We start from the raw sequence: 26719 nt of genomic DNA on the forward strand, positions 1-26719 counted from the left end.
GAGTAGCACGTGGACATGAACTATACGAGACCAAAAGTGATCAATACTTTGAGATTTTGACGTCATGATATTTAACCAATTGGATCGCAAGGTTAGCCCGATCGCTAGATCTCAGCCAATAAAATTCATTTAACAAACACACATACGTCTTGAAGAAATAAATACCCATGTATCTGGGGGAATCTACCTTTTTTTTTTGCTTCCTGTGCGTTTTGTGTCTTCAGTTGTCTACGGGAGTGATTGCTTCGCACAAGTACAAGTCATCGTGTTGTAAGAGCACATGTGTTATTGGAGACGGCATATACGACGTTGAACATTACAAGCATTCATTTGATGAAAGACTATATTTTTTTCTGCTTCTGAAGAAATTTTGAGATACGGAAATATTGGAAACGCAGCAGTTCAGATTTCCTTAATTTTATAAATCTGAGGGAAAATTTAAAGTACGTAAAAACTGTGCCAGCTTGGAGAATCGAGTGTGTGTTGGGAACTATTACTAAAACAAACTTTTTAGTTTCAGCTTTCACCAGAAGACGGACGATCACTAGCAGTCCTGAACTATTTCGGAAGAATGGAACTTCAACATTACAACGGAGTTTGTAATTGTCCTAAGTCCTCGCCTGCTGCAGCCATGTGTAACTAAAATGTGAGGCATAATTCAGCCCGGGGGAGAATAATATCGGAGATGGAGTTTGGTTAAATATTCACTGATCATCAACGGAGTCCAGAAGCCAAGTCTACTACAGCTAAGATTTTAAGTTATACTTTTCTCTATTTTCTGTTGTAATAATTATGTAGACGTAGTCCTTGCTTGAATATTTGAGGTCATTTCTGATAGTCTTTGTAGTTAGGAATTTCACTCTCCTTTCACTGGTGTTGGTAGATTTGATGTGTGTGAGAGTGTATTTGGGACCTATAATTTGTTCTATTGGTGTGAGTGCTTCGTGACATGTTCTCACTGTCCCATGATAAGTCGAGGAAAGTGTTAAAAATATTTGACCCACGCGATAATATTTATTAGTTTATAAAATAATGATGGAATAATTTTTGAATTATTTGGGACAGAATATCGACGTGTTCTGTGAATTTAGGATTTTTCCTTGATGTTTTGTGGTTTATCATAGATTCGAGATAGGATAGAGTCATCTATGATTTCATTAAACCATAGCCTACGATGACGCGACCGCGTGCGTATAATAATAATAATAATAATAATAATAATAATAATAATAATAATAATAATAATAGACGTTATTACGGTCTACTAGAATGTTTAAAGGTCATGAGTGTAATTATTGCTGTGCTTATAAATGATTAATGTGTGCTATATTGAAGTAGATGTTGGCCTGGAATATTGGTCGTGGCTTGAATGTCCACAAATTTTGCATTTACTGTTATTGGTATTTTTGAGACTTGTAAATGGATCTTAAGATAGGATTTTATTTGTGTGTCCATTACATGAGTGGGTTAAGGAAGAGAGTGTGTCTTTGAACATAATTTCTTCTTATGCAGCACATATTGATCGATAATTTGAGGTAATAGGAGATTAAAAATAACGTAGTCGTGACTCATAGACCGTATGCGCGAATGCTTATTTATCCATGACTGTAGGCAATTCTGTGGAATTTTTAATGATGATTTCTATTATAAAAATTATCCTGGAACATCGTTGTGGAATCTATTTCATGGGAAAGTGATAATCCTGTTACAGTCACACGCCAGACGATCGTAATGGTAGCCCTTGTCTGATATTGTCATCGGGAGAAACTCTCATATTTCAAATAAAATTTAAAATTAAAAATCAAGAGATAGGGTTCGATAAATCTATTTGATAATATTACCGTGGACTAAAGCTTGAATGTGAGATGGATGAATGACTGATTTTGTCTGTAAATGTGATTTCATGGTGATATTTCGTTATGATATGTGTACGCTGAGCGCGTAAAGTTTTCGATTTTTTGTTGTTTTGTGGCGAGCATATTTGGCTCAATTATAAATCTTTAAGCGATTTTATGACGGAATAAGATAGATTAGGATCTTTACTTCTAGGGAAAATACTTAAGCAAGGATCGCGTCAATGAACTAAGCTCACAAAATGTAAAATGTTTAACTTTACAATGCGAGAATTTTAAGTCTTTATTGTTAGTTGTGCACAACACTAGGTCAATTGACACAGGAGTAAAAATCTAATGAGTTGAATATTGGATTTCAAAATAATTTAATTAAATAATTTGAAGCATAAGTAATTAATTAGGATAATATTTAATTAATAGAAATGATTTATTTGATTTTTCGTGTGAGGTAAAAATTTGACTCATTGCAAAATAAATCGCAGAGTATTGTTAATTTAAATAATAATTTGAAAAATCAGATTTTTGATATTTTGAGATAGGATTTTCTCAGATAACAATTTAATTAATTTCCTTATACGATTTATTAAGACTCAGTTTCGTATCTTTGCAGAATGCAATTTAATGAAGAACTGTGGGTGAATTCCAGCAGGGAAGAGATAGATATTTTTTCGTTCAAGATTTTGAAAATATTGGTATAATTTGGAAAGTGCTAATAATTTCTTTTTAATAAATGTTAAAACCCATTTTGTTAGTGTTTTCATTTGTCGTCAGTCCTTAGGTTGTCCCTGTCCTCAATAATTTAGCGTTGCCTGTAAGCGAACGTTCCGCCTCTGGGACTTTTGCTTACCGGTTGAGCAGCCCGGCAAAACGGGGGCAGTATGTACAGTCACACGGCCGATGGCTTTTGTGAGATTGTTCACATCATAGTGATAGGGCTGTTTTGCCATAAAAATTATACTGCAAATACAAATCGAATGGTACTCTGGTGTATGGGATGTGCAGGAAATGAACTGAAGTATTAAGTAAAGAATGTCCAGCCCTTGTCCCGTTTCCCTACGGGGTCGGGTATGAGGTGAGATGAATTTGTCGTGGCGGTTTTTTTATGACCGGATGCCCTTCCTGACGTCAACCTCATCAGAGGAGTTAATGAGAGATGAAATGAATGACGTGATATATGATAGTAGGGAGAGGGTGAAACCCGGTGCCGGCACATAGCCTACTCCTGTCGAATAGCACCAAGGGGTCTGCTCAAGGCTTAACGTCCCCATCCGACGGACGAATCACCATCAACAGCGTCATATGCCCTCACTCCATATGAGCACTGCGGAGAGGTTTGGAATTTAATCCAGGCTTTTGGCACGCAATCTAGTGATTAGAAATTGTATACCACCACCTCCCCTACCCTGCCGGCCAACATTCTGATGGTGAAAATTTTTTCGACCAACGGGACTCGAACCGGCTAACCTCGGTGTTAGACCGTTTTAGACTTCAGCGCCTTAACGATCATGGCCACCAGGCGGGCTAAGTATTAAGTAAAGAATAATGTGACTTATTCAGAACTGAAATTTGAACATATTTGAGAGGAAAATTCAACAAAATTTTACCAAAATGAACAAATGGTAGAGCCCTTGAGTGACTTTTGCTCAGTCGTTTTTATGAGCTTTTAGTTTTGGAGCAAACAATCTTCTCAAAATTGGGTACAATATTTCTGGACATAGCTATTCTTAAACAACTGCGCAAGTTACTATCGTTCATTGTTGTACGATGTTTACTTTTGGCAAGCTTAAGAACCAAAAAGAAATGCTCACAAATGTAGTTGAGCCGAACATTGACAGAACTTTACATGCATGTTTTTACAAAAGAGGGTATTCTTCTTGCGAAAAGCTGCTGTAAAGTTCTTCTAAACTTCGTGACATTAGAAAGGGGTCTTTAAGACGAACATTGCACTGCAGTTCAATCAACTCTAATTGAAATAGCTGTGAAACACTGTCTGCATTAAGAGAAAATGGTGGAACAGATGCATGTAACACTGCTGAGAGTTGTGATAATTCTGAAAATCTCTTTTCAAACTCTTCTTGTAATTGGCGAATTACCTGCAAGTACTCATCAAAGTCGACACCACCTTTCACTGTTTCAAGCAATGGAAAATGTCCTGTGTTCCTTGCACGCAACTGGTTTTCCCACAAAATCAATTTTCTTTTGAATTCTTGGATTTTTTCCACCAAACCACAGATATTGTGCTTTTCGCCCTGAAGCGACGTGTTCAAAGTATTCAGATGGGCAGTAATGTCACTTAACCCATTAGCGCCCAGAAAAAAATAGTTCCTCCTTTAATGATATTTTCATTAATTTGTGATGGTTAAGGTATACGAATTGGGAAAATAACACAATATTTTCAAACAAGAATTTATTTTACGAGATATTAGCTGATACCATATGGTATCACTGGGCGGTTACACTGCTATCATTGTACAGGGTACATTAAATTATTAATATTGTTCCAACCTGTTGACACAGCTCACTGAGTATGGTATGTAGCAAAACATGTTACGCATAAGCCTACATTACACTTCAGACACGTTGTTCTGCCAAATGACATGCACCCTTCATTGGCACATCTCCTATTGCAGTTTGCTACAAAGTGATTGAGTCCATCAAATCTCAAAGCTGGCATTGTATTTCAGGCAACACTTACGCTCCCAGGAATCTTTTGTGGGACACCATAGCGTTTTAGATACACTTGAACAACTTCTCTATGGAAGTTAAGTTGTGATGTGCCCTTGTGATTCTTGTGGTAAAGGAACCATGCATTCACAATGGCGATATCCAACAGCCAAGTGAAAATAGGCCAGTACCATTTGTTTGCACAAATACTAACGCGGTATTGACCAATATCCTGGTCCATTATGTCTGTTCCTCCCATACCAGGGTTATATTTTACGATACAGGCTAGACGAGGAACCATAACATTTTTCTTGTCTTTCTGGGAATATCTCTTCACATTTCCTACTGGAGCCACTCCAGTACTGTTAGAGACAATGGTGACAATAGCATTATCCTTCCATCGTACAAACGCAATACCATTGTTGTGTTCAATAGTGTGATGAAACTTCCCGTGGGGCTCTTTAGAGAAAGCTTTCTTGTCTGGCAAGGGGCATGACTTGGGTATGCGATTTTCTCTTATTGTACCAATTGCGCCATATCCTAAATGCCTGAGATAACTGAATAGATTTATTCCTGTGAATAAATTGTCCATATGAATGTTGTATGGAATAAATTTATTAGGCAGTTCATCCAGCATAAGCACTAACGGAGATGGAGCTTTACCAAATAGTCTGTCATAGTCACTGTCACCACACAGGTTTTTGCCCTGATACAGGTCAAAGTCTATCAAATATCCATCACTTGTGTTTAGGCGCCACATTTTGTAGCCAAACCTTATCGGTATACCGCGTATAAATTGTTTACAACCATGGTGTCCATAGTACCTAATCACTGATTCATCATACGACAATGGCACAGTTGGAACAAAATTAGTTAGGCATTTTTTCTTTATTCTGTCCATCAGTGGTCGCATCTTCCACATCTTGTCTTCAACATTTGGTTTTGTGTTGTCCGCACAGTGGAGAAATTTCTGTATCTGAAGAAAGCGATTTCTCCTCATTGAATTGCTGACAAGGACATTGTTAACATCTTCACTAGCTTCCCAGTACATCCTCTTTGAAGGCAAAGGATTGTACCCACTTGGAAACAAAATAGCAAAGAAGCATCGCAGTTCTGGCACTGTTATTCCAGGGTTGGTTTCATTTTGGTACTGTGCATAATGCTTACACTCTTCAGCAAGGTATTCTAGTGTTTCATTATCAAAAAACAATTCAAATAAATCAACACAGGACATATTTGAATAGGTTGTGTAGTCAGGAGGAGAGCAGGGAACATCAACACATTCTAAGTCACCGTCAATCCATTCATAAATAGCTGGGTTGGCTAATCTTTCTAGAATCCACTCAGGAGCTTGTTTTTCAGGTTGTTGTTGTTGTTGTCACTGCTGCTGTTGTTGATTTTTCTCCGTAGGCTGCATGGATGGTGAGAAAGTTCTAGAGGAAATTTGAAGGGGTTCATAATCTCCTCCAATATGTTCATTGTTTGCTAAGTGTATTTCAGCTGCAGCACGCAGCTGACATCCAGTTAGGTTATGAACCATTCCTCCCTCATCTTCATCTGTGTCAACATTACCATCCGGTGGTTCAATGAAAATATCCTCAGTCTGATGTCCTAACTCATCGTCTGCTTCCAATATATCCATCACTGGAATAATAAAAGATAAACAAATATGTAATTAACTACATTTAGCACATAAGTAACCTTCGAATGTACAATATAATATTTTAAAAATTACTGTATCAATGGCTTGATATCATAAACGCCCAGTGATACCATATGGTATCACGCATTTAGAGGCATTGCTGTGTTGTCACAAATAACATTGTTGGAATTCAAATGTTACAGAAGGTTTTTTTGATTCATCATCCATTTTATAATATACCGTCAAACGGGGCGATTTCGGACACGGAGGTGGTTTCGGACAGTATGGTAGATTTGCCGTATTTAGTCACATAGCGACGAGCCGCCGGTGCTTTGCACTTCCGCGCGCGTTTTAGTTTGACCTTGAGGTTATGTTTCCCGCGTTCTGCGCTTTCTATTACGAATCAACTTCATACTTTGGAAAATTTCCCGTGTACAATGGCATTGTTGAAAGTTCATGCATTATCATTAACCGGATACTTTCGATTGTCGCGGTCGGAAGGAATGCATTATACTATGGTTCTGAGTGAGATCAACTGACTGAAGTGTTTATAAACGATTGCTGTGGAATTTTGGTGTAATTTAGTGAAAAATAGTGTTTTATGCACATTTTACTGAAAATTGAAAGCAGTCTGGGTGATTTCGGACAATGCCTAGAAATTATGAGAGGCAGAAAGAAGCTGCTTCGAGGGGTAACTACGAAACAAAATTATCAGAAAAAGCCGTACGTGATATTAAAAGTGGCAAGTTGTCTTATAGGAAAGCATTTGATTTCTATGGTATGCCTTGGTCCACCCTACAAAATAACGTGCGGAATGTGCATCCAAAAAAATGAGAAGACGACCAATGCTAAATAAAGAAAATGCTCGAGGAAGCTCGTCACCCACCGGCCATGCTCCAACCCAACAACCTGCTACTTCCCGCCGTCACCGCAAATAAAATGTTCTTCCTGGGAAGTCAATTTTTGGCCGTGACTTCCGTCGAGATGAAAGCAGTGCAGAAACAAGAGATGGCGATGGCAGTAGCATTGAAAATGAATGCGATGAAGTACACAATGAATGTAATTACGTTCTGGTGTTGCAAGAAGAGGCTTTCCTTGTTGCAGATTATAAATACAAGTTGAGGAACAAAGAGCATACAGGCAGTATTTTGGCCTGGCCTGAAATATTCGTTCAAGGGATGTGGATGTCAAATACTTCCGTCCATATAAAAACAGCAGAAAAGTATTTGGGTTCCCTAACATCCCTGCTGAGGATACAATAGCTAAAGAACAAATTTCGAAAATACTTTCAGTCCAAGTTGAGAAGAGAGGAATGTTCATTTTCAAAGAAAACGTATTTTAGATTTATAGGCCGTGACAACTACATGTTTACTGTATCGACCGTTTTTTTCTCTGAGATTTGTATCGTTTGTAAGAAAATTTATTAAGATTTCTCAGTAGGATCTCTGTACAGTTTATAACTATTAATATTTCAATTTAGACTGGAAAACTTTACATTTACCTAGTCTGAAAAAAAAAGATCGATCAGTAACACATTACGTTTATCATTACAATGATTTTAACCAGCTAGTCATATTTTGGACACCCTCAGAACACTTTAAATATCACAAAACTAAAGCAAAAAGAACGAAGAATTGAAATAAAGGACTATTTATGTCCGAAATCACCTAATACGCTTTGAAACTTCGGACAGCGGTTTAAAATGCATGTGCGTCCGAAATCACCCCGAAGTACGGGGTGAATTCGGACACTACTTTTTGTTTTCTCAGGAAAACCTGCGTTGGCGTATATTTTTCATTTGTAGGGTATTGCATTAATTGGATATATCCCTCATTATTAGGATGATAAACAATACAATTTAAGATTCCATTCGTGAGTTAAGACGAAAATAACCTCAAAACCGTCCGAAATCACCCCGTTTGATGGTACTGATTAGAAAGGAATAATAGATAATAAGGGCAATATTATACTTACACATATCGAACGTCCATGATTTTCACTCCAGAGAATCACACCTGAATTCATGCAAGCGCTCCCGCCAACAAACCACTCGTAAGTGTCGGAAGTTTCTTCAGGCGCATGCGTCACTTCAAGCCAAAGAACGTATAAAGCTCCAACTAAACCCCTCTTGCGACTCAAGCCAGTACCAGCTCAGTTAAACTTCTACTGTCTCCTGATACCATATGGTATCAGTGGGCGCTAATGGGTTAATAATGCCAAGTCCGCCACCCACTTAGGATCAAGCAAAAGAATTTCGGGCCGCCCTTTCATGTCACAAAAGGTATCTATTGCATTCTGCAAGCAAAAAACACAAAGCACCTTCACCTTGCTCAGCCATCTTACTTCTGCATGGTACAGGATATCCGGATACTCCGCTTCGATGTCGTCCAAGAACTCTTTGAACTGACGGTATGCAAATCCATGGGAGCAAAGATAATTTACCATTCGCACAGCTGTTCCCATTACATCTTTAAGCTTGGCGACTTTTGCACAGATTGCCTCCGGGTGTATCAAGCAATGTATTGCCGCCATTAGGGTACTACTACTAAGTCTTTTTAATGTTACACAGCTGAGGAACGCCGTGCGTAGACCATGTAAAGCAGGAGCTCCATCTGTCGTTACACTCGTCAACCGCTCCCATTTTAATCCCATTGACTCAAAAACACCCTCCATAGCGTGGAAGATATCGAAACCGGTAGTAGTGTCTTTGAGAATGACCAAGTCTAGAAAATCCTCGGTGACCCGAAGATCATCATCCACCCCTCGAATAAAAATAATGAGCTGAGCTGTGCCCCAATGTTGGTTGATTTGTCAGGGACAATGAAAAATGATACAAAATTTGCTGCCTTCTCCATTAATTGCTGTTGCATATCAATGGCCATATCATCTATTCTGCGAGCCACAGTTTGAGGAGAAAGAGGTTTTGTCAAATTTCTCAATTAGCTCCGTAGGACAAATACATGCCGCAGCGTCTATTAGGCACTCCTTGATTAAACTCCCTTCCATGAAGGGTTTCCCAGCTTTGGCAATTCACATCGAACATTCGTAGCTTGCTCATAAAATGGGCCCACCAACCTCACTCTCCTCTATCTCCTGTCAGACAAAAATGCGGCAAGTCACAATTTTAGTGTTCTTCAGATAATTAAATCATTCCTTCATTCCCTTTTGTAAACAAGCATTTTAAAATTAAAATATTAATACATACAGAATAGTGCTGCTTGAAATTTTCTTTCAGTTCTTCCAACTTTGATTGGTGACTGGCGTCTGTCAAAGAAATTCCAAATTGTGTATTTTTAAACACATTAAATCTTGGTGGCACACTAAACATTTGGCATACCCTTTATAAGCTGTACAGAAAAATGAAATTTCCCATTCTGCTTTAAAGGCTGCTGCTTCACCATTCATTTTTTGATTTTTTTTTGTTCTGTATAATGTTCAGCGACTGATGGATTAGCTGCTCACTTCGGTGCGGCGGGCAGACCACACACTCAGCCAGCCAAGCTCCTCCCACCATTACCGAAACTACCTTCTACCAAAGCGCACGGAGCACTGGCTTAGATCGCAACCAGAGCGCTAGCGCTCGGGGAGCGCTGTGTGGATGGCCCTGATGAAGAGACTCGCAGACACTTGCACACTGAAATTCCGACTGTTGCTATGCCAGGATTTAATCTTGTATGTTGCCAGCTTGATGTTATAAAGAATCTGCACAACTGGATATGAAGTTAACATTAAAATGATTTAACTAATGGAAGGGAACACTCAACAGGATAAATGCAGTGACAGGTCAGTATTGGAGAAGGAAGCACCAGGAAAGGAGATGAGGACAAACACAAAAGGAGGAGGACAGTCTCCACATCTTCATACACTGCTGTCTTCAAGTAAATGGGTTCTCTTGGCATCAGTTCTTATCCTTAGATTCTACCAAATCACTTAAATCATGCATATATATGTACAGTATTGCTTATGTTGCGTGAACTTGTTGATGATAGAGTTTGGTGATACTATGAACAAGTATCAACAAATAGTGATTGTATGAGTATTTAACATAATGAAATACTTCTGTAGTTATCTGAAATAGTGTTTGAAGACAACGGACTAAGCCTTGGCACTCTAGACAATACTGTACATATACATGCATGATTTAAGTGATTTGATATTGTAGAACAAAACCTGTCATTCTTTGTATAATACCGTGTATTTTTTTACAGGTATGTTTATAGTGCTATAATTTATATTGCAATTTTTGTGTGTTTGACAGACTGAAAAGTTTTTATGTTGTGTTTTAGTAAGTCGACACAGAAGAAATGGGTGTAAATCAACTCGGATTGATGAGGAAAGGGCCAATCAATTTGGACGGCAGTGAGTCGTCACCTTTATTTTTCATGTCTCCTTTTCTATTACACCTTCATCTGATGCTGACCTGTCATTATATTTATCCTACATTGCATTCCTATTTCTCTATCATCATCATCATCAGTTTTCCACTCCAGTTGCCCGGGTGTGGTTTACGAGCACTCTCCACTTCTGTCTGTCCATGTACCATTCTTCTCTCAAGACGACATCCCAGCTGACTCCTCTTGTTCCTATGTCCTCTTTCACTTGGTCCAGCCATCTCTTCCTAGGTCTTCCTACCGGTCGTTTTCCGGCCACGACTGTGTGTAGCCATTGTTTTTCTGTCCTTCCATCGTCCAATCGTTTGACATGGCCAAACCATTTCAAACGGGCCCTTGTCACTTTTTCATTCAGGGATGGGTACACACCAGCTTCCTCCCTTATTCTTTCATTCCTTACCCTGTCCCTTTTTGTCTTCTGTACCATAGTATGTAGGAACTTCATTTCTGCGGCTTGTAGTTTGCTATCCACTTGTTGCGTTGTTGTGCAGGTTTCTAGGCCATATGTTAGTATGGGGGTGAAGTATGATTGGAATAGAATCTGCTTTGATCTTAAGGGAACTTGTTCATTCCAGAGGAGGTTCCGAACTTGATGGTAAAACTGAGCTGATTTTTGAATGCGGTTGTTAATCTCATGCTGTATTCTGTTATCACTTGAAATGATGCACCCAAGATATTTATATTGGTCTACTGTTTCCAGCTGTGTACCTTCCAGCATTATTTTTCCTTTCTTCTTCTGCCTGTTGACATAGTAACAGTTTTCGATTTATTGTTAATCCGTGTGCTTTCAAATGTCCATTCCAGCTGTTCAGCCTCTCTTGGACTTCCTTCTCTGTATTTCCCCAAATTACTACATCATCTGCAAATGCAAATATGTCCATATTGTTCTTCTGCTTAATTTCTTTCATGACTTCATCCATGACAGTGATAAAAAGTAAGGGTGAAAGGGTACTGCCTTGTTGCACTCCTTTAGTGGTTTGGAACCAATCAGAATTACCGTTTCCTATCTGTACGCAACTGCAGCAGTCTTCGTAAAGCATTTTAACTTTCTGGATAAGACCTTTGGGTACATTTTTCTTTCTTAAGCATTCCCATATAGTCTTCCTTGGAACAACTTAATTAACATCACTCAAATACAGTGTGTATTACAGACTCCTGAAGCATATTATGCAGCTGATATGGATGTAATCTCAAGCAGAATAAGTTGAGTATGAGGGTCAAAACACTGATATATCGGGGATGTCGGGTATGTTTGTCCAATCACGTTGTCACAGATATAGTCTCCTTCGTTGTTTACTACGGCCTGCTCAAGTCCCACTAGCTTGTCTCAAGTCTCACAGAGTTGTGATGCGAAAAATTCTTTTAGTCACACTTTCAACTTTGCATTTATGTTGGAAAAAGCGCATTGAAGAGTGCTAATGAGTGATCGGAAGATGATAGGTCAGGAATGCTATAAGGACATTCCCACCAAACTTTTGAATAGGAAGTTTGGTCATATGAGCAACATGCATGTGAACAATGTTGTGTTGCAGAATCTACCCCGTCACAAGTAGGAACTTTTCTCCTGGATTGTCTAATGGAGCTAGTGCATTTGCTCACAGTAAGGCTTTGTGTCAACCATGGTAGTGTTTCCCAGCATTTTGCAATGGATTACACTTTCCCAGTTCCAATACAGACAGGCGGATGCAGCTCCGGGTTTATTAATGATCTGTAAGAACCACCCATTCTTTACTCTGCATCGGTGTACGAACATCATGTTACATCAGCTATGATATTGTAGTACAGAAATCTCCGTCCATATCCATGCATTGCCTGTAGCAACACTGGCATGTTTGAATCTGTCCATTTTCTTTCCTATATATGTGACACTTGTGCACCTAGTTCTTATACTTTATCCATTAAGTGCAGTTGGCTGGTGATGGCTTCACGAGAGAGCATTCTGTCAAATGGGTCAATTCTCTAGTGGACTGCCATGCATTCTTGTGGATAAATATGTTCAGTCTATCTTCCTCAAAATAGAGGGTTAGTGAGGCAGATAAGGCAGATATTGCCCTACTTGAAGGGCGGCTACAGTTGCACAAAACCAGATAAACTATCATAAACAAATATGAGGGGGCAATTAAAATATTAAAATCATTTGCAAAGTGATATTTTAATATATGGAAAAAGTCTCCAACTAATTGTCACTAAAAGTATAATCTTTATAAAAATGATAAATATAGTTTGTAAAAGTCCTCTTCATTCATTACATCAGTTTATGTACAAAGAAACAGACAACTATAAACACATACAAGAGTGACACAAGTCTCTTCAAACACACATTACATTCTGATCTGGAAGCGACCAGCTTTGGTAATGTACTTGACTCCTTTGAATGGCTTGTATTTCTCGCCATACATGTCTAGCCTGTTCACCTTCAGACCGGACACAGCCAACTGTCCGATGACAAACTGAACCTGCAACACAAGTAATGAATATTGAAAGTAAAGGTGAAGTTACCTGCATACTCAATGTGATTGAAATACATCAAAATATCCAGTTGTGCAGCCTGTTGAGGGAAAAAAAAAGGGTTTCTCACAACTGTCTCCCCACTTGTCAACCATCACTATGTTACAATTCAGATCCTAGTGATAGTGTGAAGCTTGATCAGATTTGAGCACGTATTTCAGGTGTTCTTGTGAGAGATGGCATGACATGTCATGTATCGTTTGAAAAAGGAAGAATTGCTGTGCCCGATTATCTCAACTGGTTCACATTTTATTCAACACTGAATGAGATCCCCATCAAGCCTGTCTCCATCCTAGGCCAGTAGTAGTAGTAATCAAGTTGTGTGGAAGGCAGCTACTAGCAAGGGGGGTAATATTTATGAAAACAGAAGGGAGAGTGAATGCGAATCAGAAATGTAACTTAAAAGCTTTCCAGTCTGTCGAACACATACATATTATGCTATAATATACCTGTAAGAAAACATATTATTGAACAAGGATTAAAATTATACACTATTAATAGTGGGGAGGGGAGATCTTTTTAGATACATTTAACTGAGTCGACACTGGAAAGTATGGCTTCTTTCTTAACAAATGAGTCAGAAATGTCAGACTGAAGAATTGTTTAGTGGTAGCGGTGACAGTGAATGAGAACATTCTGAAACTGATGAATGTGTGATGTTCCACAGCCGGGTTTTAGTTAAAATAAAATAAAAATTGAACAGTGGAAATTGAGGAGGGGTGGGGGAAGCAGCCAACTACAAAACTTTCATATTCTGGGACTATGCCTTTGCTAGTGAGATGTAGTGTTTACAGTGCACTATGTCTTCTGGTATGGGCTATATCAGATTTGTTACTTTCATTGACCTGTCTCAGTCTCATCCTTGGCTTTGACAATATGAAAGTCACTGAGGTATGAGTGATGCTAGTAATACCATTGCTTATGCAGCCAGCCCCTGTTATGAATGGTGTGAAAATATTGCTCATAGGGTCAGTTGGTGCATGCATTTCAGTGGGCTTGGCAGACTGATATGTAATAGCAGCGGCTGGCTTGGTGAGGAAAGCAACGGGAAACTACCTCACTCCTCATTTCCCTAGTACGCCTCTTCAGTGACGCCTAGGCTATTTATGACAGCTGTTGGCGGAGCTGCAGAGGATCAAACCAGCCTTCGGGCTGAATACCCAACATACATACACACATTCTGGGACTACTGCTATAGCTCCAGTGTTACTCAGGTAAAACTGTGACCAAATGCTGATATAAATGCCTTGTGCTTTGCACATCTCTGGCTGGTTCAGAACTTTTCACGGCATTAATATCTTCTACGGCATCATAAAATATCTCTTCAGTTAGCTTTCATAATATAATCTCCTTTAATCCTTAAAACACACTGCAGAACTTGCATAGTAATACAATTTCTCACTCCTTCCCCTCCGTTGCATCTTCTTCCTGATACGTTTCTGCTTATGCAGGTCGTTCACCTCTGTTGCATTCTGATCAGAAATTTTATATTACCAACACTTCCATCTGCCCAGCCCTCGTCTATCCTTTCCAAACTGTTTCTATAAATTTAATCCCTGTGAAATTCCTTACTGATGCAGACAAATTGATGAAATCAAACCTGAAGGAAATCCTTCAGTTACCAGCCAATCTACCAGATGGTGTTATATACAGTCACAGAAAATTTAAGGACATGGACTATTCTGTGCATAATAAGAGGCATTCCTACAAAAACAAATGGTCTACGAATTTGAAAGGATATTGGAACCCCTACATCTTTAGTACAAGAAACCTTGTAGAAGAATGCAAAACTTGCCTAACAAGACTCAATCTATCACCTAATGACAACCTGGTGAATCCTAAAAATGGATCTCTAGACTCTCGGAAGATCAGGGGGATCTTAAGAGACCTGGAATTTAAGAAATGGTGTAATCTCTCTCAAAAAAGTTATCCTTGTTAAAAAGCATCCAGCTTCCTATAAATGGGTCAGCCACCATGAAGGATCATACAGCGAATAGAGAGACGGCATCAAGATGACTGGGAAAGCAGTAGTTCGTGCTATGCCTCATAGGACCATGGACAGCAACCGCTGTAGGCGATGCCACAACGAGATTGAAACACTTGCACCTGTCCTTGGTTCCTGCCAGCACGGTGAGACTCTGCGCTTTGCAAAATGTTATCAAATAAGAACCTTCATTGCTCAGGTCTTCTGAAGAACCAGATTCACTGTCCATGAAGAGATCCATGGTTTGGCAGAGAATGGAAACACTCGAAGGGCTCAGATGTTAGCCTTAGGCAACAATGCAGGATAAATAAGTGATCCAACCATCCGCTTCAAATCCACCGCAAGTCAACTTGATGATTTAGTTCCACAATTCCATTCTACAAATAAGCATATAACCAAAAAATAATCAGTCATAGGCTTGTTAATTGGGAATAAGGGCACAATATCTTGAAAATTTGTTGAGTTCTGCAAGGCATTCTACCTATCAAAATCTTTGATTAGTGACATTGCACTTTCTGCCTCAAAATTATCAATAAGTAATTTAAGAAACCATCTTTGTTGATTTTCTTTAAAATTCAGCAGATGCTTTTATTTATTTTTCCATTACACAGTTTTAGTATTTTTGATTTTTGTTGTTTACTATTGTTTACTATTTATTTACTATTTGCTTTACGTCGCACCGATACAGATAGGTCTTATGGCAACGATGAGACAGGAAAGACCTAGGAGTGGAAAGGAAGCGGCCATGACCTTAATTAAGGTACAGCCCCAGCATTTGCCTGGTGTGAAAATGGTAAACCACGGAAAACCATATTCAGGGCTGCCGACAGTGGGGTTCGAACACACTATCTCTCAGATGCAAGCTCTCAGCTGCACGCCCCTTACCGCACGGCCAACTCGCCTGGTACAAAGTATTTTAGGCAGCCTCCATTACTATGTAATATATATATATTTCTGTATATTTATGAATGGGGAATGGCCATACATTTAAAAATATTCCCCCTATTAGCCCTACTCAATTAACATCTGGACAACATTTACACTTTTTACGTTAGCGCTTAATGAATTCCACAGGAGGTAATCTTTGACTTAAAGGTCTGGAATATGGGTAAGGATATTCTTATCTGTAGAATTAATTTACTCACCATCTTCGCCATTCGGGATGATCTTTTAGATCATAATTTATCACTAAAAATAACAATTTGCAAGAACTCTCTAATTAAAAAAGAATTAATAATTCAGTGAACCTCGTTAGTGCGTTCCTCCTTAACACTTTTTCCCGCTTAGCATGTTGCAAATTCGAAGTCCCGATTCTCATCGTATTAAATCTATATCAAAATACCTCCTTTATCGTGTTACAAATTTTCGCTATTATCGCTTATTATGATCACATTTGGACAACATTTACACTTTTTACATTACTGCTTAATAAATTCCACAGGAGGTAATCTTTGACTAGCGTGGTGCACATTTGTCTTATGATAGCCTAGTTGTTTGTTATCTCTTCTGAAAGAAACATGATTTCCAACTCGGGTAAGAGCCGTCACCACAGTTGAGAATTACGGGAAAAGGCCTCCCTGAACTTCAAAGGATAACTTGCACTTTTGGGGAGCAAGCCGTTAGCCTCAGGAATGTTCCGTTTTGCTTGCCAGTTAGCAGCGAGATTGCTGAATAGCAGAGTGAGCTTGTTTGTTTGTGTTTGTATTTTGCATTCCATTCAGAAGGTAGAAATGTATTTTGTGTTGAGTGGTACAGTGAAGTGTAGCTAATATTTATCGTGTTATACGGTAGCATATATCTGGATTAGGAACATAATCATGGGAAACTGACTAGCGTGGTGCACATTTGTCTTGTGATAGCCTAGTTATGGATACGAAAAATGTGACATTCCTTGATAACTTAATGAAGAAAAAATTAAAATCTGTCAGAAAGTGGACTGGCATAAGCGTTCAGAGGTCGCGAATGTTGAAACTCGCACCTTCGAGTTTCGACTCAATCACTCACCCGAGGCCCCGAGTTCGATTACTGGCCAGGTCAGGGAATTTTACCTGCATCTGAGGGCTGGTTCGAGGTCCACTCAGTGTATGCGATTACAATTGAGGAGGTATCTGATGGTGAGATGGCGACCCTGGTCTAGAAAGCCAAGAATAATGGCAGAGAGGATCCGTCGTGCCGACCACGACACCTCGTAATCTGCAGGCCTTCGGGCTGAGCAGCGGTCGCTTGGTATGCCATGGCCCTTCGGGGCTTTTGCGCCATGGGGGCTCAAGTTGGTTGAAGTTTTGTTGGATTCAAAATGGCAGCCAATGTCATTCCTCGCAGTTGCACATGGATGTATAACCTCCAATTCATTGTCTACGATTGTGACCAGAAAATAATGTTTAATATAACCCACTGCTCCGAAATAAAAGGCTTCTGCAAACGCAATGAGCGTCGAAACCGGTTCTAACTATTTAATAAATATTATGTTGTGAACATCTTATGCAACACGTTTTGTATTGAAAAGGTTGAACCTTCCTTGATATTTTAATTGTGAATCTCAGTTCAATACGGGAAAATGAAGTTTTTAACTTATAATGACAAAGCTAACCAAGCAAAATTTAAAGCCCATCAATACATGGGCCTAAGAATAAAGATCGCAAAACTGGGCAAGGACATTCGTTTCTTAAAACAATGTTTATTATACAATTTAACTCCGAACTTTCTTAAAAATAACTCGAAAAAAATACAACGAAAATCTCCTCAACACTCGAAAACCCAAGCCAAGGTAAATAAAATCTGGCTTAAGAATGAAATAAGATTTTTATACAAGAAAAAAATCTTTTTTAAATAACAAACTATATGAGACGCACCTTGAGACAGCACATTTACTTTCTAAAGCTCAATGAAATATATTCCAAAGTAAAATTGCGGACAAACTGTTCTATATACTTGAACAAAAACAAGCAACACATGAGAAGAAACTTAACAACCTTAAAAATAACGCAAGGCTGAATAGTCCAACTACAGCATTTCCTAACGAATCGAGTACCCGTAACCTAGAGTCTTTAATAGAACATTTCCATCCCCCAGTAGCTAACTTAACAGAAATAACACTTTCAGACAAGGAAAACGAGATCCTCGAAAAAGGAACAAAACACAATTGGCCTAATCCAAATAAAGTTAACATCGCTACCACACCAGTCATAGAATCCGAAACAGCCATAAATAAAATACCTTTAGACGCACAAGATGAGGTTAGATTCGATGTCAAACGAACTTTAAACAAAATCAATAACCTAAAAAACAGATCAACTCCCACTAATATTAGTTCACATAAAAAAACCTTCGCAGAACGAGAACACATTACAAAACTCGCGGAAAAAATTAAAGTTCATAACCTTATCATCACAAAAGCTGATAAGGGCAATACAACGGTCATCATGGATAAAAATGATTATATCGAAAAAACAAAAAGTTTTTTCAATACTGGTTCTTTCTCTTTAGTCAAAAAAGATCCGACACAGCAAATCCAACGTCTCCTAAAACAAACTTTAAAAAATACATCATTCCTTTTTACAGAACACGAAAAAACGAGATTAATTAATATGAATCCCGGCCTGCCTACTGCTAAAGCTCTCCCCAAAATCCATAAGACCGGCGTCCCCATACGCCCCATCATTAACTATAGACCTAGCCCATTATATAAATTGGCCCAATTCATACAAAAATTTCTTAGTAAAAACTATAAATTTCAGTCGAAAAAATCCGTAAAAAACACCATCGAACTAATCGAAAAACTGAATAAATTTGAAATACTACCATTTCACACCCTTCACTCATTCGATATTAATAATATGTATCCCAGTATCAACACCAAAAAACTCCTTCCCATAATACAAAAAAACCTAAAAACATATAGTGGGCTAAGTAAACTAGAGATCCAAGACTTTATGCAGGTCCTAAAACTCGTAATACATAACAACTATTTCGCATTTGACAAATGCATTTACCAACAAGATGGACTGGCTATGGGGTCGCTGGCCTCAGGAATTTTGGCTGAAATTTACATAGATTTCCTAGAAGACACTGCAATTAATACCAATAACACTTTTTCAAGTATACACTTCTGGTCTAGGTATGTTGATGATACTCTGGTTATTCTAGATGACAGAACGGTTAATGCAGCTACCACTCTTAATAACTTAAACAAGATTGATTCTAATATAAAATTCACATTAGAATCCGAGTCCAATTACTCGATCAATTTTTTAGACCTTACAATTAAACGACATCCTTCTTCTTTAGAATATAATATCTACAGAAAACCAACCCAAACAGCGACTACTATCAGAAATGACTCTACACATCCACACGCACATAAATGCGCCACTTACTATAGTATGGTAGACCGCGCACTAAAAATACCGTTATCCAAGGAAAACCTAAAGAAGGAATTTAACACCATTCATGCCATTGCTAAATTCAACGGTTATAACACCTCATTCATAGAACGCATCATTAACAAATGTAAACATAGACTGAAGACAACATTAACCAAAGAAAGACATAACCCTGCCCTATTCGCTACCTTCACCTTTAACGAAAACATACACAGTGTAACGAATATTTTCAAGAAACATAATATTAAAATTTCTTACAGAACCAGCAATAGAAACATAGATATAGTTCACAATTCCAAATCAGTTAACAGGTCTGACATTTACGCAATGTCAGACGTTTACCGTTTTCAATGCAATAACTGTTTTTCCTCATACATCGGACAGACCGGGCGCAGCCTCAAAGTTAGATACTTAGAACACGTTAATGCCATCAGATATAATAGATTTTCCGCAATAGGCCAACATATACATGACTTAAAGCATAATTTTACTACCATAGAACAAGACCTAGAAATTCTCAAAAACATAAATAAAGGCCCTTTACTCGACGTTACGGAGAACTGTTTTATTCACCTAGACCAATTTTTTAACTCTAACTTAAATCTTAACGAAATCTCAGAAAAATCCAACATTCTTTTCGACTTCCTAATAGAAGTCTTTAGAGGTATAAAAACCACGGGAGGAAAATCGATCTTTCACGCTCTCCACAGTACTCTTTTACGTCCCACACCACTGCCACTCCGCCCTCCTGACCCGCCTTAAACTCCGCCTCCCTACCCCTCTCCTCTTCCCCTCCCCCCTTTCCCCCCCTCTCACTCTAACTTCGCTACTCAGTCACACCCATCTCACTTGTCCACAACTCTTCTTACACCACACACTCAGCACGCTAAACAAGGTGAGTCTCATATCCTATCATCCTTGGCCACGACTCCATTTAGACTTCCATTTCACTAACTTAGTTTTTCTTTCCTTTCTTTAAAGACTCATCACCCTGTTGAGCTGAGACTAATTCGAAGATCAACCTTATTCAATCGCCCAACATCAGGTGTCCCGGCCTCGACAAAATCTTTTTGTTGGTATTGCTATATAACATCGGACCTGGACTTATGTGCCTGAATTGAACAACAGAAGAGTGGACAATTTTACTACTTTGTTTTTACCGCATCGTTTTATCATCATATTCAGACTTTTATGTTCAAAGCATCAGTTCAATTTTATGCACAACACTTACCCATCAAACTACTATGTTTCTATGTGTCACATCACATCATCATATTTTACTCAAGTGCTTCTAGCTTTTAAGAAAAAGCAGTCTACCATTTGTATTCAGCCATGCAAGAGTTATTAATGCAATTTTTATGACATGTACTTTGCCCATTTGTGATTTTTCTAGCTGATGATGACGCAATGAGCGTCGAAACCGGTTCTAACTATTTAATAAATATTATGTTGTGAACATCTTATGCAACACGTTTTGTATTGAAAAGGTTGAACCTTCCTTGATATTTTAATTGTGAAACATTTGTTGTAAAAAGAGTGTGATCCGCAATAATACTTTAATATTTTTGTTGACTCCTGTGCACATGATTTCATATTTTTTTGTTGTCTGGTGTTTTTCACACCTTTCAGTATTCTGGTACCTGTTATTTTATAATCCCCAACAGAAAAGGTTTTCATATTTGTTCTCTTGTATTTTTCACACATTTAAATACTTTCCTCTCATCTTTAGAAATGGTAGATAGCCCTATAGTTTTCACTGTACCTGCAAATACACAACATAAAATGCCCTCAGGTTGAAAAAAATTGTATGTAATGTTTCCATATCCCTGTTGGATAGTTTTTATTTGTATATTCATTAGTACGTTTTCTCGCTTAACACATTCTTTTTTCTTGTCCCATGCAGAAATGTCTTAACGAGGTTTCACTGTAATAATAATAATAATTGTAATAAAAAGTACCAGTATAATAGGCAAACCATTAAATGTTCTTTAAGAACCCTTGCATAGTTTTTAAAAGAATCATATTACGAGAAATAATAATAATAATAATAATAATAATAATAATAATAATAATAATAGCAACAACAATACTAAGGGAACACTAGGGATAAGCACCTGACGGGGAAGTGCAGTGTGTCACTGACCTGACCAGGGTGGGAAGGTGTGACATAACAGAGGGTCAGCGGACTGGCAGCTGGCTGGATTTGAGACAATGAAAGAGCAACGTTTTTTTTTTTCAAATGCCTCGCATTGTATGTTGGCGTTCTCACTTTCACAAAGTAAATCTTTACTACATCCTCCTGTTCAATACAATATATTCCATGTATTATAATGATGTTTCTAGAATGTCCACATGTTTTGACTCATGTGCAAGTCATCTTCAGTAGATATTTAAATTAAAATGTATGTTACATTTAAAAACAGAGTCTGATAAAACAATATTCAAACTTCCTAAAGTTACAGACAAATGTCCTTCTGTAAAATCATTTTGTTATCTAGCCTACTGTATTATTAATGTCTTTTAAAATATCTTTTTTGGGATGACTTCCTCATAAAACTTGTTGATGTTGGCTGTAATTGGTTTCTGGAGGTAAGATTATTATTATTATTATTATTATTATTATTATTTTTAGGGAGTGGATTTTTATGTGCTGAAAAAGTGAAAAATATTTTTATGTGCTAAAAATCCTAAAAATATTTGATAAAAATTTTAAAATATAATGCTTTAAATATCACATAACCACTTGCATTCAAGAGGTAAATAAAATATACAGTTTGGTCTTAAAATATGGTGCTACCAAACGTGCTCTTTAAGGCAAATGTATGTCTATATACGGAAAGTTCTGTAACGGTATATTAATTTTTGATGTACTTGACTAGATATTACGGTATTTACAAAAATGGTATTTTGTTTAACTATAGCAAAAAACCTGTCATCTTTGAAAAAATTGTATCAGTTCACACTCATCAATCACATGCTGGAATATTAGTTGCTATAAGTAGTCTCAGAATTGCAGTGAACAACAAAGGTCATCTCCACATTGTCCATCACAAATACATATCGATTATCTCTTATACATAATTTCATTATGGTCCTATTGACAATTGATCACTATCAAAGGGTAGAGAAAGTTCTACCTATTCAAAGGTGATAGTAATGCCTTATACTGCAAAAACGATGGCTCCACATCACAGGACATCAGATGCGCATAGTTAAAGAGAGGAATGTCACCCACACTAATGCCTTCGATTTCACCAACATGAGCCACCCTTCAATACTTGAGCAACATCACACATTTTTTAAAACCCTTTCTTTTTACAAAACAAATTTTGATATTTGGTCTTTAACAGTCACTGTACCTGTGAAGCTGAGAATGAATCTAATTTATTTTCAACAGCACGCACTACCTTCACCGTTTCGGACAACAGGTTAGTGGTGGATTTTTCAAGTATTTCTATGGTTTTACACAAGAGCTTAGATTAGCAGATATTAATGCCAAATCACTTTCTTTGCCAGTTTATGATATTACAGCATCCAAGGTCTAGAGAGTCTTTCATTTCTCTAACTCCTTCCCCCCTCTCATTCTTCTAGTTACTTGTTACCATGATGACCAATCAACATTTCTATGTGAGTGATGCTTGCTGTTGATGGATTTGGTAAAATAAAAATCTAAATATGAGAATATCTCCATTACTATACTGCACAGCATGGTAAAACTGTATTACACAAATGATTGGAAACTGATTGGTGGCACTCTGGTGCCCATCCCACATGTTTGGAATCGTAGAAAAATGATGTTTTACGATACCTGAAGTAGCAGAGAGGAGAGATCCGAGATCCTTCCTTTATGCTTGCTAGGTACCCACCAACCCACCCCTAGAAGAATTCTTACTTATACAGAAGAATTAAAATGGAGACTGTGTAAATCTGAGTCTGTGTTGCAGCTGGCTTTGGCCAGCTGTAATAATATAATAAAAGTTTCCTATTGCCTCTGCTAGAGCTCGCATTATATGAGGTCATAAGGCTGCCATGTTTGGAGAAAATAAGAAAACCAAAAATTTGAAACTGTCATGGTGTGTTCTGGTTGCGATTGGTCTATCTTTCATGTGAGTGGATCTCTATCTTTCATGTTTTGTCACTTTGTAGGCCAATCTTTGTCATGAAATCCCCTGTGAGCGGGGGGCCGTAGAATACATCGGTGGATATCCCCTGCCTGTCGTAAAAGGCGACTAAAAGGAGCCCCAGGGTCTCTGAACTTGGGAGCATGGGTTGGAGACCACGAGTCTCATAGCTGAGTCCTGGCATTGCTTCCACTTACTTGTTCATCTATCCTATCCGACCTCCTTTAGTCAACTCTTGTTCTTTTACAACCCAAAAGGTATTAGAACATTCGAGACCTAAGGAGTCTTTCATTTTCACGCTCTTTGTGGCCCTTGTCTTTCTTTGGCCGATACCTTCATTTTTCAAAGTGTTGGATTCCCTCTAATCCCTTTGATTAGTGGATTCAGAAGTAACAGATCAACAATGGATCTAATTTTTAGCACCCTCATGATGATGGAAAAATATTGGGAGAAAGGCAAGAACCTGGTCACTGTATTCCCAGATATAGAAAAGGCCTATGATTGTGTTACAAGAGATAAGATCTGGGAGTGCCTGAGGAAAAGAAATGTGCCTGAATGACTGGTAAGGAAAATTCAGATGTTGTACAAAGACTGTAATAGCTGAGTACAAATTGGGGAAGGTTGATCTTCATGGTTTGTGACTAAGAGTGGAGTTCAGCAAAGAAGTGCACTGTCCCCACTACTGTTCATCACTGTTATGGACAATATAATGAAGAACGTCAAGGAAAAGTCAGGTGAACTGAATGCAGTGGCCGTTGCCGATGATATGATCTGGGGTGAAACAAAAGAGGAAGTACAGACCAGACTCAACGTATAGAAATCCCAGTTTCATGAATATAACCTAGACATCAGCGAGACCAAGACAGTGGTGATGGCAGTCAACAGAGATGGACATCCAGCAAGCGTAAAACTAGGAGACCACCAGTTAGAGTGTGTGAATAGTTTTTCTTACCTTGGAAGTGTAATCTCCAGTGTTAATTTGGTCACAAAGGAAATTACAAACAAGAGTGCAAAAGGGATCAGAATTCTACCAACAAGTAGGAACATTTTTATGAGATGACGTGATTCCAAAACCAGGCAAACTGATGAGGTTTAACAGTTATTTCATACCAATATTGACCTAAGGTATTGAAGTGTGCACCCTCACAAAAAGAGATTCATCAAGACTGCAAGCATCAGAGATGAAATTTCTTAGATCCACCATCCAGAAGGGCAAGGTGGACAAGTTAAGAAATGAGGTGAGGAAAGAAGCCAGAATAGACATCCTTATTAGACCCAATCAGCATATTCAGACTATGGTGGTATGGGCATGTGATGAGGATGGAGCCTACAAGAACAGCCAGAATAAATTTGGAAAGGCAGGTGGAGGGGAAAAGACCTAAAACCCAACTGATGGACATGATCAAGGTTGATCTTAGTTACCAGAGGATGGACTGTGGATGATGATTTCAATGACAAGTTGTATATGGACAAGAAGAAGTGGAAGAGGCTCATTAACAGCACCCAGGAAACTGGAACTATACAATGATAATGCTGAATGATTAGTGTTAATAGAGGATGGCTGCACAGTTGTACTTCCTCTTAACCTTTTCACTCCCACACCTGAGTTAACTCGGACATCCGAGTGTCTTTCGCTGTCCCAACCACAAGTTAACTCGTATTTCAAATGCCCCGCTCTCTCCCGGTGCCGAATTTAGTCGTATGTTCCAGTCCTGTCGCTGAACGTGAGATGGGATCATCTGACAATGCTCAGAGAAGAACACAGCTATCTCGATACATCGCAAGCACCGTATATTTAGTCTTGCCCCTTACACTCTTCTTCGACAGCTGTCTTGAGTCACCCAACATGGCTGCATCCACAAGCACTAGTAAACAAAAGTTTGACGGAAAGTGATATTTTAGATGTTTTAGGTAATGATGACGAGTCTGACTATTACGAGGATAGTGAAGATGATATATTAGTGAATGATTCTGTGGAAAGTGATAGTAGGAGTGATTTATCTGAAGGTGGGGAGGAAGAGGAATTAGAAATCGAACCTGATCACATGGTGCGGAAACGACCGAGGTTAGTGCCACCACATACAGTTTCTCATAGAACCTGGAAAATGACGCTAATTTTACACCAATAAAACATGATTTTGACCCAACCCAGTCTGGCATTAGGGACGAACTTAACCTCAACGAAAATTCTACTGAATACGAAATATTCATTAAGTTATTCACAAAGGACAAATAAGACAAGCCATAAGAGGAAGGAAACTAGATATGAATGTGTCAAGTGTAGTGCTTCACTTTATGTACACCCCCTGCATGGAAATTTACCACACAGTAGCGAAGTTTCGATGAAAATGTGAAGGGACAATGTTTTAATTTCATTTTTGGTCATAAAAATTTATAAAAAGTCGTAAATATAAAATAAATATTAGCTTATTTCAGCTAGTGTGAAATTATCCAAAATAACCCAGGACAGGGCATGCATAAACAGGAAAGATACTTGGGAGTGAAAAGGTTAAAACAATAATCACTGTACTGTACTGCAGGAATGTATATTTTCTTGAATTTATGCGTTCCTACAGTATAATGCACTTAAGGTTCATATTCCTTTACACATTAGCACAGGAAAATGAACACAATGAACGTTGTTCTGATGGACTGATATCCATGTGTAGCTGGGAGGCATTACCAGTCTTAAGGAGGATAAAAGATCGGAAGGACATTGTGGGATATGGGGTATTGCTCGTACACTGTCAATATAGCCTAGTGCACAGCCTGGCTATCTCTGGACTTAAATACAGAGTTTCAAGAAATTTTGTTCAGTTGTTTGCCTGTGTAACAAACAAGCTGACAGACAAAAAGTGAACTGAACCTATGTTTGACTTTTGTATCAGTAAAATACCAGTATAACAAAATTTTGGGGACCTCAGGATTTAATTTGTTGTAGTGAAATGTTGTTATACTCAAATAAATCAATTCTTAAGAACTCGCCCCTTGCTGCACTTGCTGAAGGATCTACATTATTTCAACATCAATTTACACAGAAAAAATCTTAATACTGTATTTATTAAATGAGAGGAAAATTAGGATATACGTATATACATGAAGTAATGATATAAAGTACAGGTACTTGCAAGAAGTTTTCAGCATCTCAAATTTTACCCTGTACTGGTACATTGT

The 26719-nt window shown here is 38.2% G+C and overlaps 1 protein-coding gene across 2 annotated transcripts in view; it reads right to left on the reverse strand.

Annotated features, from left to right (window-relative positions):
- Positions 1-12683: 12683 nt before the first annotated feature.
- The window catches only part of cm (AP-3 complex subunit carmine), a 65800-nt gene continuing 51764 nt past the window's right edge, over positions 12684-26719 (reverse strand). For both annotated transcript variants that reach the window (XM_067144111.2, XM_068226998.1), the window contains exon 10: positions 12684-13006. In XM_067144111.2, the coding sequence (XP_067000212.1) occupies positions 12872-13006 (135 nt within the window). In that variant the 3' untranslated portion in view covers positions 12684-12871. The remainder of the gene's footprint in view (positions 13007-26719) is intronic.

The sequence above is a fragment of the Anabrus simplex genome, chromosome 3, assembly GCF_040414725.1.
Source record: "Anabrus simplex isolate iqAnaSimp1 chromosome 3, ASM4041472v1, whole genome shotgun sequence".
Classification (NCBI taxonomy): Eukaryota; Metazoa; Arthropoda; class Insecta; order Orthoptera; family Tettigoniidae; genus Anabrus; species Anabrus simplex.